At 53.4% G+C, this 13,865-nt stretch overlaps 1 protein-coding gene across 1 annotated transcript in view; it reads right to left on the bottom strand.

Annotated features, from left to right (window-relative positions):
* Nucleotides 1–5,393, bottom strand: part of LOC141188883 (uncharacterized) — a 43,636-nt gene extending 38,243 nt beyond the window's left edge. The window contains exon 1 of the mRNA XM_073661094.1: nucleotides 5,284–5,393. Coding sequence (XP_073517195.1) covers nucleotides 5,284–5,295 — 12 coding nt within the window. The 5' untranslated portion in view covers nucleotides 5,296–5,393. The remainder of the gene's footprint in view (nucleotides 1–5,283) is intronic.
* Nucleotides 5,394–13,865: the final 8,472 nt, after the last annotated feature.

The raw sequence follows: 13,865 nt of genomic DNA, 5'->3' as shown, positions 1-13,865 counted from the left end.
CCCTGTCTGTCACTCTCCGAGAGTCTTTATCACTATCAGGGGGTCTTTCAGTATCTGTGGGTCTCTGTCTCTATCTGGGGGTCTCTGTCAGTATGGGAGGATCTTTATCATTCTCTGGGAGTCCCTGTCACTATCTGGGGTCTCTGTCACTCTCTGGCTGTCTTTGTTACTGTCTGGGGGTTTCTGTCACTATCCAGAGACCTCTATCAGTATCTGGGAGTCTCTTGTCACTCTACAGGGATCGCTCCCACTCTACAGGGGTCGCTGTCAGTATCTGGTGGTCTCTCTTCACTCTCCGGGGGGTCTCCGTGACTCTCAGGGGGGGGGGGGTCTGTGTCACTCTCCGGGTGGGGGGGGTCTCTAGTCGAAAGCAAATGTCACTCTCCGGGGGTCTGTTGCTCTGTCACTCTCCTGGGGTCTCTCAGGGGTTTCTATGAATCTCCAGCAGTATGCATGTCACTCTCCGGGGGGTCTCTATGACTCTCCGGGTGTCTCTCAGGGGGTCTTTGTTATTTTCAGGGAGTCTTTGTCACTTTCAGGGGGTCTCTATCGCGCCTGTCGCTTTCCAGGGGTCTTCGTCCCTCTCAGGGGGTCACTGTCCCTCTCCAGGGGACTCTCAGGGTCTCTGTCGCTCTCAGGGGGTCTCTATGACTCTCCGGCAGTATGTCACTCTCCAGGGGGGGGGTCTCTATGACTCTCCGGGGGTCTTTATCACTCTCCCGGGGTCTCTATCGTGCCTGTCGCTTTCCAGGGGTCTTTGTCGCTCTCCAGGGGGTCTCTGACCCTATCCAGAGGTCTCTGTCAGTATTTGGGGTTCTCTATCCCTCTCCGGGGGTCTTTCTGTCAGTATTTGGAAGCTCTCTGTGGCTCTCCGTCCCTCTCTGGGGGTCTCTGCCACTCTCCGGGGGTGTCAGTATTTGGGAGTCTCCATCTCTCTCTGGGTGTCTCGGTCTCTCTCCGGTGGTCTGTCAGTATTTGGAGCTCTCTGTCTCTCTCCGGGGGTCTCGGTCGCTCTCCGGGGATCTCGGTCAGTATTTGGGGGCTCTCTGTCTCTCTCCGGGGGTCTCGGTCACTCTACAGGGTTCTCTCTATCTCCGGGGGTCTCTGTCCCTCTCCAGGGGTCTCTGCTTCTTTACGGGAGTCTCTGCCTCTCTACGGGGGTCGCTGTCTCTCTCCGGGGGTCGCTGTCTCTCTCCGGGGTCTCTGTCTCTCTCCGGGGGTTTCTGTCAGTATTTGGGGTTCTCTGTCCCTATCCGGGGGTCTGTCACTCTCCGGGGGTCTCTGTCACTCTCCGGGGGTCTCTGTCACTCTCAGGGGGTCTCTGTCAGCATTTGGGGGTCTCTGTCAGCATTTGGGGGTCTCTGTCAGTATGTGGGGGCTCTCTGTCCCTCTACGCAGGTCTCTGCCTCTCTCCGGGGGTCTCTGTCAGAATTTGGGGGTCTCTGTTAGCATTTGGGGTTCTCTGTCTCTATCCAGGGGTCTCTGTTACTCTCCGGGGGTCTCTGTCACTCTCTGGGAGTCTCTGTCACTCTCCAGGGGTCTCTGTTAGTATTTGGGGGTCTTGGTCACTCTCAGGGGGTCTCTGTCCCTCTCTGGGGGTCTCTCTGTCAGTATTTGGGGGGTCTCGGTCGCTCTCCGGGGGTCTCTGTCAGTATTTGGGGGTCTCTGTCCCTCCCTGGGGGTCTCTGTCCCTCCCTGGGGGTCTCTGTCTCTCTCCAGGGGTCTGTTACTCTCCGGGGGTCTCTGTCAGTATATGGGGGTCTCTGTCACTCTCTGGGAGTCTCTGTCAGTATTTGGGGGTCTCTGTCTCTCTCTGGGGGGTCTCTCTCTCTCCGGGGGTTTCTGTCAGTATTTGGGGTTCTCTGTCCCTATTCAGGGGTCTGTGTTACTCTCCGGGGGTCTCTGTCAGTATATGGGGGTCTCTGTCACTCTCTGTGGGAGTCACTGTCCCTCTCCGGGGGTCTCTTAGTATTTGGGGGTCTCTCTCCGGGGGTCTTAGTCACTCTCAGGGGGTCTCTCGGTCAGTATTTGGGGGGTCTCAGTCGCTCTCCGGGGGTCTCTGTCAGTATTTGGGGGTCTCTGTCCCTCTCCCGGTGTCTCTGTCCCTCTCCCGGTGTCTCTGTCCCTCTCCGGGGGGGTCTCAGTCCCTCTCCGGGGGGGTCTCAGTCCCTCTCCGGGGGGGTCTCAGTCCCTCTCCGGGGGTCTCTGTCAGTATTTGGGGTTCTCTGTCCCTATCCAGGAGTCTCTGTTACTCTCCGGGGGTCTCTTAGTATTTGGGGGTCTCTGTCTCTTCCCGGCGGTCTTGGTCACTCTCAGGAGGTCTCTGTCCCTCTTCGGGGGCTCTCTGTCAGTATTTGGGGGTCTCGGTCCCTCTCTGGGGGTCTCTGCCTCTTTACGGGGGTCTCTGCCTCTCTACGGGGGTTTCTGTCAGTATTTGGGGTTCTCTGTCCCTATCCGGGGGTCTGTCACTCTCCGGGGGTCTCTGTTACTCTCCGGGGGTCTCTGTCCTTCTCCGGGGGTCTCTGTCCCTCTCTGGGGGTCTCTGTGTCAGCATTTGGGGGTCTCTGTCTCTCTCAGGGGGTCTGTCAGCATTTGGGGGTCTCTGTCCCTCTCAGGGGGTCTCTGTGAGCATTTGGGGGTCTCTGTTAGCATTTGGGGTTCTCTGTCCCTATCCAGGAGTCTCTGTTACTCTCCGGGGGTCTCTGTCACTCTCTGGGAGTCTCTGTCACTCTCTGGGGGTCTTGGTCACTCTCAGGGGGTCTCTGTCCCTCTCAGGGGGTCTCTGTCCCTCTTTGGGGGTCTCTGACAGTATTTGGGGGGCTCTGTCCCTCCCTGGGGGTCTCTGTCTCTCTCCAGGGGTCTGTTACTCTCCGGGGGTCTCTGTCAGTATATGGGGGTCTCTGTCACTCTCTGGGAGTCTGTCAGTATTTGGGGGTCTCTGTCACTCTCTGGGAGTCTCTGTCACTCTCTGGGGGTCTTGGTCACTCTCAGTGGGTCTCTGTCCCTCTCAGGGGGTCTCTGTCCCTCTTTGGGGGTCTCTGACAGTATTTGGGGGGCTCTGTCCCTCCCTGGGGGTCTCTGTCTCTCTCCAGGGGTCTGTTACTCTCCGGGGGTCTCTGTCAGTATATGGGGGTCTATGTCACTCTCTGGGAGTCTGTCAGTATTTGGGGGTCTCTGTCTCTCTCTGGGGGGTCTCTGTCTCTCTCCGGGGGTTTCTGTCAGTATTTGGGGTTCTCTGTCAGTATATGGGGGTCTCTGTCACTCTCTGGGAGTCTATGTCCCTCTCCGGGGGTCTCTGTTAGTATTTGGGGGTCTCTCTCCGGGGGTCTTGGTCACTCTCAGGGGGTCTCTCTGTCAGTATTTGGGGTTCTCTGTCAGTATTTGGGGGCTCTGTCCCTCTCCGGGGGGGTCTCTGTCCCTCCCTGGGTGTCTCTGTCCCTCTCCTGGGGGGGGTCTCTGTCCCTCTCCTGGGGGGGGGTCTCTGTCCCTCTCCTGGGGGGGGGTCTCTGTCCCTCTCCTGGGGGGGGGTCTCTGTCCCTCTCCTGGGGGGGGGTCTCTGTCCCTCTCCTGGGGGGGGGGTCTCTGTCCCTCTCCTGGGGGGGTCTCTGTCCCTCTCCGGGGGGGGTCTCTGTCCCTCTCCTGGGGGGGGGGTCTCTGTCCCTCTCCTGGGGGGGGGGTCTCTGTCCCTCTCCGGGGGGGGGGGTCTCTGTCCCTCTCCGGGGGGGGGGGGTCTCTGTCCCTCTCCGGGGGGGGGGGTCTCTGTCCCTCTCCGGGGGGGGTCTCTGTCCCTCTCCGGGGGGGGGAGTCTCTGTCCCTCTCCGGGGGGGGGGGTCTCTGTCCCTCTCCGGGGGGGGTCTCTGTCCCTCTCCGGGGGTCTCTGTCAGTATTTGGGGTTCTCTGTCCCTATCCAGGGGTCTCTGTTACTCTCCGGGGGTCTCTTAGTATTTGGGGGTCTCTGTCTCTTTCCGGGTGTCTTGGTCACTCTCAGGAAGTCTCTGTCCCTCTTCGGGGGCTCTCTGTCAGTATTTGGGGGTCTCTGTCAGTATTTGGGGGTCTCGGTCCCTCCCTGGGGGTCTCTGTCAGTATTTGGGGGTCTCTGTCCCTCTCCGGGGGTCTCAGTCAGTATTTGGGGGTCTCTGTCCCTCTCCCGGGTTTTCTCTGTCAGTATTTGGGGGTCTCTGTCCCTCTCCGGGGGAGGGTCTCTGTCAGTATTTGGGTGTCTCTGTCAGTATTAGGGGGTCTCGGTCCCTCCCTGGGGGTCTCTGTCGGTATTTGGGAGTCTCTGTCCCTCTCCCAGGGTCTCTGTCTCTCTCCGGGGGTCTCTGTCAGTATTTGGTGGTCTCTGTCCCTCTCCCGGGGTCTCCGTCCATCTCCGGGGGTCTCGTCAGTATTTGGGGGTCTCTGTCCCTCCCTGGGTTTCTCTAGTATTTGTGGGTCTCTGTCCCTCTCCGGGGCTCTCTGTCAGTATTTGGGGGTCTCTGTCCCTCTCCGGGGGTCTCTCTGTCAGTATTTGGGGGTCTCTGTCCCTCTCCGGGGGTCTCTCTGTCAGTATTTGGGGGTCTCTGCCCCTCTCCGGGGCTCTCTGTCAGTATTTGGGGGTCTCTGTCCCTCTCCGGGGCTCTCTGTCAGTATTTGGGGGTCTCTCTCCCTCTCCGGGGCTCTCTGTCCCTCTCTGGGTCTCTCTATCAGTATTTGGGGGTCTCTGTCCCTGTCCCGGGGTCGCTGTCCCTCTCCGGGGGGCTCTGTGTCAGTATTTGTGGGTCTCTCTCCCTCTCCCGTGGTCTCTGTCCCTCTCCGAGGCTCTCTGTCAGTATTTGGGGGTCTCTGTCCCTCTCCAGGGGGCTCTGTGTCAGTATTTGGGGGTCTCTGTCCCTCTCCCGGGGTCTCTGTCAGTATTTGGGGTCTCTGTCCCTCTCCTGGGGTCGCTGTCCCTCTCCGGGGGGCTCTGTGTCAGTATTTGGGGATCTCTGTCCCTCTCCGGGGGTCTCTGTCAGTATTTGGGGGTCTCTGTCCCTCTCCGGGGGGCTCTGTGTCAGTATTTGGGGGTCTCTGTCCCTCTCCGGTGGTCGGAGTGTGGCACAGACTTTGTATTGTACTCGGGCTATGATGTGATGAAGTTGGGGTGTTGGGGGAGGGGCTGCTCTTCTTTCCCAGTAATGCCTTGCGGCCGGAAGAGCCCGGGACTGGACCATGTATGTCCCTGCGGGGGGTGGAGTGTACCATCTGGCACCGGTGGGTGTAGAGGACAGAAGAACAAGTCTCGGGTCCGCCGCCCGCACTCACCTCTCCCCTCATCCCGCCGCTCCGCGCTCTGTCCTGCTCGCCGTGTCCACCAGGTGTCGCTGCTCTGCCGGGCTCCCCGTGACGTCACGCGCGTTCTGCTGCTATTGGTCAGTTCGTAGACGCCAGTTCTTCGCTCTGCCGCCAGGGGGAGGTCGACAATGGGCAGTGCCGTGACGTCACGGACAGTTGTGGCTTTGCCGTATGACGTCACTGACGTGTCAGTATAGCATGGCTGCGGTCTGGGAGTGTGAGGGCGTTTCTGTGGTTTCTCTATTATTTGCTCTGGGGTCGCCGTGGTGCCGGGGACGTGCCCTGATCCTTTGTTGCCGTCCCCTGTGTATTTGTGACATTCAGTGTTTTTGGGTCGGGGGTCTCGGCACATCTACAATTGGCGATATGTGGCGGCTCCTCATCTGTCAGACTGCGGGGGCATCTCCTGTGTACAGCGCCCTCCTCAGGTCACCACACATTGCCCCTTGGGCTCGGCCGCTCCAGAACCTCCATCTTCTCCCCGAGCCCATGGGCCGAACACATGATGAATACGGGAGATTGTGGTCCATGCAGCGCACAGCCAGGACTGGCCAGGATTCCCTGCAGCTCCTCTAATGTTGTTGCCGCCTCTTGTGGCCTCCAGGGCCGATTCTCTTCTTCTCATCAGTTTCTGAGTGACGTCCGGTTCTCGGTAATGTCGCTCTGCTGCCGTATTTCTGCCCCTTCTTGATGTCGTCCTCGCGGTGTCCATGTTAGATTTAATGTCTGGGAAATGTTTTTGTACCTCCTCCTGACTGACACCTTTCCACAATGAGATCCTTTGCTGTGTTGTCAGCTGTTTACAGACCAGAAAATGTCAGAAGAATCCTAGAGCAGCGACACGTTCTCTGGGGTTAATCAGAATCGCAGTAAATGACGACGGCCGAGCGCCGACAACTATGTAACATGAGGGGAATGTGATCACAATCGCATCCACAATTATAAGAGGGTGTGCACACTTATGCAACCACATTATTGTAGTTTTGTTATTTATATTTTCCCCTCAGGATGATTTCAGTTTGTTTCTCAGGGGATTTGTACAGATTATGGGCAACAATAAAGGGGGAAAAAGTTCTGGAATGATTCTTCTTTATAGGATTTTTTACATGATAAAAACCTGAAGTTTATCAGACTTCTTGTATCTGCTGTAGCTGCAGCGCCTGTGCCCAATATTCACACCCCGCGACCATAGGAGCAAAACGCCTCGCTGCACCCAGTTCTGACCACGAGGCCTTGGGGAGCAGCAGAGGCACTGATGAGACGCCGGCCACAGAGGTCAAGCGGCTGCAACAAAGGACCAGAGTTCGTTCGTAGATCCTGTAGAAGAAGACTGTAACCATCAAGCGCGCGGCCTACTGTGCAAGAGGGAGATCTCTGTAAATTGATCTTTATTCAATGAGGCAGAGAAGGCGAAACTCAGCAGTATTAACCCCCTTATGACCACAAACCCAAAAGAGCAAAACCAGTAACGTGGAGACAGTCGGACAATCCAAAATGGTGCAGTCATTGCAGGATAAACATACTGGTATGTTACGGGTCCGGGTGGTGGAACCTCTGTGCTGCGGTGCAAGGAGGAACCAGAGGGGTGTGACTAAGTGCCTACTCGGACCGACCCAGGTCACACGGCGGCTTAGTCGACTCCGTGAACCAGGGAGGGACCGGGCACGTGAACCAGGTGCCACTCTGGGACCGACATTGTATGAGAGCAGGTGACTCCCACGGGTCAGATGACAGGAGCTGACCGGTACAGCGGATGAGCACGGCTGGAAGGCTGATGGGTGGACCGGGTAGATAAGCAGGCAGGTATGACTGATAGCCAGATAGGTGCTCCGGGTAGGCAAGCTGGCGGGTACGGCAGGTAACTGGCAGGTGCTCCGGGTAAGCAGACTGGCGGGCACGGCAGGCAACTGGCAGGTGCTCCAGGTAGGCAGGCTGGCGGGCACGGCCGGTAACTGGCAGGTGCTCCAGGTAAGCAGGCTGGCGGGCACAGCAGGTAACTGGCAGGTGCTCCAGGTAAGCAGGCTGGCGGGCACAGCAGGTAACTGGCAGGTGCTCCAGGTAAGCAGGCTGGCGGACATGGCAGATAACTGGCAGGTGCTCCGGGTAAGCAGGCTGGTGGGCTCAGCAGGTAACTGGCAGGTGCTCCAGGTAAGCAGGCTGGCGGGCACAGCAGGTAACAGACAGGTGCTCCAGGTAGGCAGGTTGGCGGGCACGGCCGGTAACTGGCAGGTGCTCCAGGTAAGCAGGCTGGCGGACATGGCAGGTAACTGGTAGGTGCTGCAGGTAGGCAGACTGACGGGCACGGCAGATAACTGGCAGGTGCTCCAGGTAAGCAGGCGGGCACAGCAGTCAACAGACAGGTGCTCCAGGTAAGCAGGTTGGCGGGCACGGCAGGTAACTGGCAGGTGCGCCAGGTAAGCAGGCTGGCGGGCACGGCAGGTAACAGACAGGTGCTCCAGGTAGGCAGGCACGGCAGGTAACAGGTGCTCCAGGTAGGCTGGTTGGCGGGCACAGCCGGTAACTGGCAGGTGCTCCAGGTAAGCAGGCTGGCGGGCACGGCAGGTAACTGGAAGGTGCTCCAGGTAGGCAGACTGGTGGGCACGGCAGGTGCTCCGGGTAGGTAGACTGGCGGGCACGGCTCATAGACAGACTGGTAGGCAGGGCTGACAGGCAGCGGGACCTGAGGGCTGAAGAACGTGTTAGCACACAAAACAACAACCTTGCACATGCACCTCCATTTTGGAGGAGGTGCCTTATAAAGGGGAAGTGAGGAGGGAGCGCGCTCGCGCCCTAAGCACAGTGCCCGGGAAGCTGTGCATGGTGCGCACCACAGCAACAGCAGGAGGAGAGCAGGAAGACCCCGGACCGAGACCGCAGCGGTGAGGGGAACGGCGTCTCTGCCCGGCAGGAGGCAGAGATGCCGATGCTACACTGGATCTGTCAACAGCCACTACATGAGAATGAAGATCCCTGCAGACCACGGTGCAGAGATCACTGAAAATCGCAGTGAGGGGAGGGATACAAGAGAACGGCTTCAAGAAGGGAGAATCGATGACTAACCTGGAGAATATGGAAAAGGAGGAATCTGCCTAGAACAACTGTGCCAGGGATCGCAGAGAGACTATGAAGGGGCAAAACTATATTCCAGAACAGACCAACAACGTGTGTGGTGTACATACTTATGGACATGCAGTGAATAGTGATGATCGAGTATGTTTCATTAACCCTTGCCAGCGAGCATGCTCGGGTGCTCACCAAATATTTCGGCGTGCTTGGGCTAAAACGCGCCGGAAGGGGCGTGACCGGAAGTGCACAAGAGCCTGATGACCTGGAACTGGCGGGGAGCGTTGCTCCAGTATTTAAGTGTGGCAGGAGCTTAGGTTCGCCGCTTCCGTGCTCGTTGTCCCCTCCAGCATAACGGATGTCACCGAGCAGCAGCTGCCGGATGGGAAGCCCCAGAAGCCGGTGGAGCGGCATCGACCCTGTGGCAGTAGTGGCGGCTGTACCGGTCAGAAACGGAGTTCTGCAGGCCGCAGAAGATCCAGTCCGAGAAGCTCCAGTGAAGTGGACGAGTCTTCAGTCTCCCTGAGATGGTCTCTCGGCTGAGATTTGTCCCCCTCTTACTCCGGTACCATTTCATTGCCTCGCGCTGGTAAGTGATCTTCTTGAAAGTTCTCTTGGTGATGTGGCTTTTTTTCTTTCTTGTCATTTATTTGCCAAGGAAAGAAGTGTACAGCAAAGTCTAAGCACAAGGAATGGGCGCTGTGCAGAGATCTATTGCCTGATTCCTACCAAAAAAAGACTTAACCAGTCTTGTATAGAGCAGATGGTAGCGGACGAGACCCCTAACTTTGCCACTGATTTACGGTCCATCACACAGTAACATAGTAACGTAGGTTGAATAAAGACCTCGGTCCATCAAGTTCAACCTTCCTCCCCCAATTGTCCTCCCCCCATACCATCATTACACTTAGTTACTGGGACTCGGCCTCACAATGTATTATTAGTTATTACAATTACCAATAAACCAGTTTATCATTTTTTAATTACTTTTATTTTTGTCTTACTGTTATGGTATTACTACAATCCCTGCGCCTAAATCTGTTCATCCAGAAGAAAGCAAAGACCCCCGGACACATTCAGCCAATTTACATCACGGGGAAAAATTCCTTCTTGACCCCGAGAAAAGGCGAAAACTCCTAGACCCCCGAATCATCCGAATTATGATACTAGTTATGTAATTACTATTACCGCACTAATGTACAACTATAAGTGCAACATTGTGTCTAATGTAACCGCAACCCCCAATGTAATGTGTATCAAGGAAATCCTCCGGCCCCTGTATAAAGCTGTTATAGTGTCGGCCCCTGTATAAAGCTGTTATAGTGTCGGCCCCTGTATAAAGCTGTTATAGTGTCGGCCCCTGTATAAAGCTGTTATAGTGTCGGCCCTTGTATAAAGCTGTTATAGTGTCGGCCCCTGTATAAAGCTGTTATAGTGTTGGCTCCCTGTATAAAGCTGTTATAGTGTCGGCCCCTGTATAAAGCTGTTATAGTGTCGGCTCCTGTATAAAGCAGTTATAGTGTCGGCCCCTGTATAAAGCTGTTATAGTGTCGGCCCCTGTATAAAGCTGTTATAGTGTCGGCCCTTGTATAAAGCTGTTATAGTGTCGGCCCCTGTATAAAGCTGTTATAGTGTCGGCCCCTGTATAAAGCTGTTATAGTGTCGGCCCCTGTATAAAGCTGTTATAGTGTCAGCCCTTGTATAAAGCTGTTATAGTGTCGGCCCCTGTATAAAGCTGTTATAGTGTTGGCTCCCTGTATAAAGCTGTTATAGTGTCGGCCCCTGTATAAAGCTGTTATAGTGTCGGCTCCTGTATAAAGCAGTTATAGTGTCGGCCCCTGTATAAAGCTGTTATAGTGTCGGCCCCTGTATAAAGCTGTTATAGTGTCGGCCCTTGTATAAAGCTGTTATAGTGTCGGCCCCTGTATAAAGCTGTTATAGTGTTGGCTCCCTGTATAAAGCCGTTATAGTGTCGGCTCCTGTATAAAGCCGTTATAGTGTCGGCCCCTGTATAAAGCCGTTATAGTGTCGGCCCCTGTATAAAGCTGTTATAGTGTCGGCTCCTGTATAAAGCCGTTATAGTGTCGGCCCCTGTATAAAGCCGTTATAGTGTCGGCCCCTGTATAAAGCTGTTATAGTGTCGGCTCCTGTATAAAGCCGTTATAGTGTCGGCTCCTGTATAAAGCCGTTATAGTGTCGGCCCCTGTATAAAGCCGTTATAGTGTCGGCTCCTGTATAAAGCCGTTATAGTGTCGGCCCCTGTATAAAGCCGTTATAGTGTCGGCCCCTGTATAAAGCCGTTATAGTGTCGGCTCCTGTATAAAGCTGTTATAGTGTCGGCCCCTGTATAAAGCCGTTATAGTGTCGGCCCCTGTATAAAGCCGTTATAGTGTCGGCCCCTGTATAAAGCCGTTATACTGTCGGCTCCTGTATAAAGCCGTTATAGTGTCGGCCCCTGTATAAAGCCGTTATAGTGTCGGCTCCTGTATATAGCTGTTATAGTGTCGGCCCCTGTATAAAGCTGTTATAGTGTCGGCCCCTGTATAAAGCTGTTATAGTGTCGGCCCCATGTATATAGCTGTTATAGTGTCGGCTCCTGTATAAAGCTGTTATAGTGTCGGCCCCATGTATATAGCTGTTATAGTGTCGGCCCCTGTATAAAGCTGTTATAGTGTCGGCTCCTGTATAAAGCCGTTATAGTGTCGGCTCCTGTATAAAGCCGTTATAGTGTCGGCCCCTGTATAAAGCCGTTATAGTGTCGGCTCCTGTATAAAGCTGTTATAGTGTCGGCCCCTGTATAAAGCTGTTATAGTGTCGGCCCCCTGTATAAAGCTGTTATAGTGTCGGCTCCTGTATAAAGCCGTTATAGTGTCGGCCCCTGTATAAAGCCGTTATAGTGTCGGCCCCTGTATAAAGCTGTTATAGTGTCGGCCCCCTGTATAAAGCTGTTATAGTGTCGGCCCCTGTATAAAGCTGTTATAGTGTCGGCTCCTGTATAAAGCTGTTATAGTGTCGGCCCCCTGTATAAAGCTGTTATAGTGTCGGCCCCTGTATAAAGCTGTTATAGTGTCGGCCCCTGTATAAAGCTGTTATAGTGTCGGCCCCTGTATAAAGCTGTTATAGTGTCGGCTCCTGTATAAAGCCGTTATAGTGTCGGCTCCTGTATAAAGCCGTTATAGTGTCGGCTCCTGTATAAAGCTGTTATAGTGTCGGCCCCCTGTATAAAGCTGTTATAGTGTCGGCCCCTGTATAAAGCTGTTATAGTGTCGGCTCCTGTATAAAGCTGTTATAGTGTCGGCCCCTGTATAAAGCTGTTATAGTGTCGGCCCCTGTATAAAGCTGTTATAGTGTCGGCCCCCTGTATAAAGCTGTTATAGTGTCGGCCCCTGTATAAAGCTGTTATAGTGTCGGCTCCTGTATAAAGCTGTTATAGTGTTGGCCCCTGTATAAAGCTGTTATAGTGTCGGCCCCTGTATAAAGCTGTTATAGTGTCGGCCCTTGTATAAAGCTGTTATAGTGTCGGCCCTTGTATAAAGCTGTTATAGTGTCGGCCCCTGTATACAGCTGTTATAGTGTCGGCCCCTGTATAAAGCTGTTATAGTGTCGGCTCCTGTATAAAGCCGTTATAGTGTCGGCTCCTGTATAAAGCTGTTATAGTGTCGGCCCCCTGTATAAAGCTGTTATAGTGTCGGCTCCTGTATAAAGCTGTTATAGTGTCGGCTCCTGTATAAAGCTGTTATAGTGTCGGCCCCTGTATAAAGCTGTTATAGTGTCGGCCCCTGTATAAAGCTGTTATAGTGTCGGCCCTTGTATAAAGCTGTTATAGTGTCGGCCCCTGTATAAAGCTGTTATAGTGTCGGCCCCTGTATAAAGCTGTTATAGTGTCGGCCCCTGTATAAAGCTGTTATAGTGTCGGCCCCTGTATAAAGCTGTTATAGTGTCGGCCCCTGTATAAAGCTGTTATAGTGTCGGCCCCTGTATAAAGCCGTTATAGTGTCGGATCCTGTATAAAGCCGTTATAGTGTCGGATCCTGTATAAAGCTGTTATAGTGTCGGCTCCTGTATAAAGCTGTTATAGTGTCGGCCCCTGTATAAAGCTGTTATAGTGTCGGCCCCTGTATAAAGCTGTTATAGTGTCGGCCCCTGTATAAAGCTGTTATAGTGTCGGCCCCTGTATAAAGCTGTTATAGTGTCGGCCCCTGTATAAAGCTGTTATAGTGTCGGATCCTGTATAAAGCTGTTATAGCGTCGGCTCTTGTATAAAGCTGTTATAGTGTCGGCTCTTGTATAAAGCTGTTATAGTGTCGGCTCCTGTATAAAGCTGTTATAGTGTCGGCTCTTGTATAAAGCTGTTATAGTGTCGGCTCTTGTATAAAGCTGTTATAGTGTCGGATCCTGTATAAAGCTGTTATAGCGTCGGCTCTTGTATAAAGCTGTTATAGTGTCGGCTCTTGTATAAAGCCGTTATAGTGTCGGATCCTGTATAAAGCTGTTATAGTGTCGGCTCCTGTATAAAGCTGTTATAGTGTCGGCTCTTGTATGAAGCCGTTATAGCGTCGGCTCTTGTATAAAGCTGTTATAGTGTAGGATCCTGTATAAAGCTGTTATAGTGTCGGCCCCTGTATAAAGCTGTTATAGTGTCGGCCCCTGTATAAAGCTGTTATAGTGTTGGATCCTGTATAAAGCTGTTATAGTGTCGGCCCCTGTATAAAGCTGTTATAGTGTCGGCCCCTGTATAAAGCTGTTATAGTGTTGGATCCTGTATAAAGCCGTTATAGCGTCGGCTCTTGTATAAAGCTGTTATAGTGTCGGCTCTTGTATAAAGCCGTTATAGTGTCGGATCCTGTATAAAGCTGTTATAGTGTCGGCTCCTGTATAAAGCTGTTATAGCGTCGGCTCTTGTATAAAGCTGTTATAGTGTAGGATCCTGTATAAAGCTGTTATAGTGTCGGCCCCTGTATAAAGCTGTTATAGTGTCGGCCCCTGTATAAAGCTGTTATAGTGTTGGATCCTGTATAAAGCTGTTATAGTGTCGGCTCCTGTATAAAGCTGTTATAGTGTTGGATCCTGTATAAAGCTGTTATAGTGTCGGCCCCTGTATAAAGCTGTTATAGTGTTGGATCCTGTATAAAGCTGTTATAGTGTCGGCTCTTGTATAAAGCTGTTATAGTGTCGGATCCTGTATAAAGCTGTTATAGTGTCGGATCCTATATAAAGCCGTTATAGTGTCGGCCCCTGTATAAAGCTGTTATAGTGTCGGCCCTTGTATAAAGCTGTTATAGTGTCGGATCCTGTATAAAGCTGTTATAGTGTCGGCCCCTGTATAAAGCTGTTATAGTGTCGGCCCTTGTATAAAGCTGTTATAGTGTCGGATCCTGTATAAAGCTGTTATAGTGTCGGCCCCTGTATAAAGCTGTTATAGTGTCGGCCCTTGTATAAAGCTGTTATAGTGTCGGCTCCTGTATAAAGCTGTTATAGTGTCGGCCCCT

This window comes from Phyllobates terribilis, unplaced genomic scaffold (assembly GCF_046119375.1).
Source record: "Phyllobates terribilis strain yellow unplaced genomic scaffold, ASM4611937v1 Scaffold_2__4_contigs__length_985480577, whole genome shotgun sequence".
Taxonomy (NCBI): domain Eukaryota; kingdom Metazoa; phylum Chordata; class Amphibia; order Anura; family Dendrobatidae; genus Phyllobates; species Phyllobates terribilis.
Note: the sequence above shows the minus strand (reverse complement) of the source record. Positions and strands in the feature narration are given on the sequence as shown.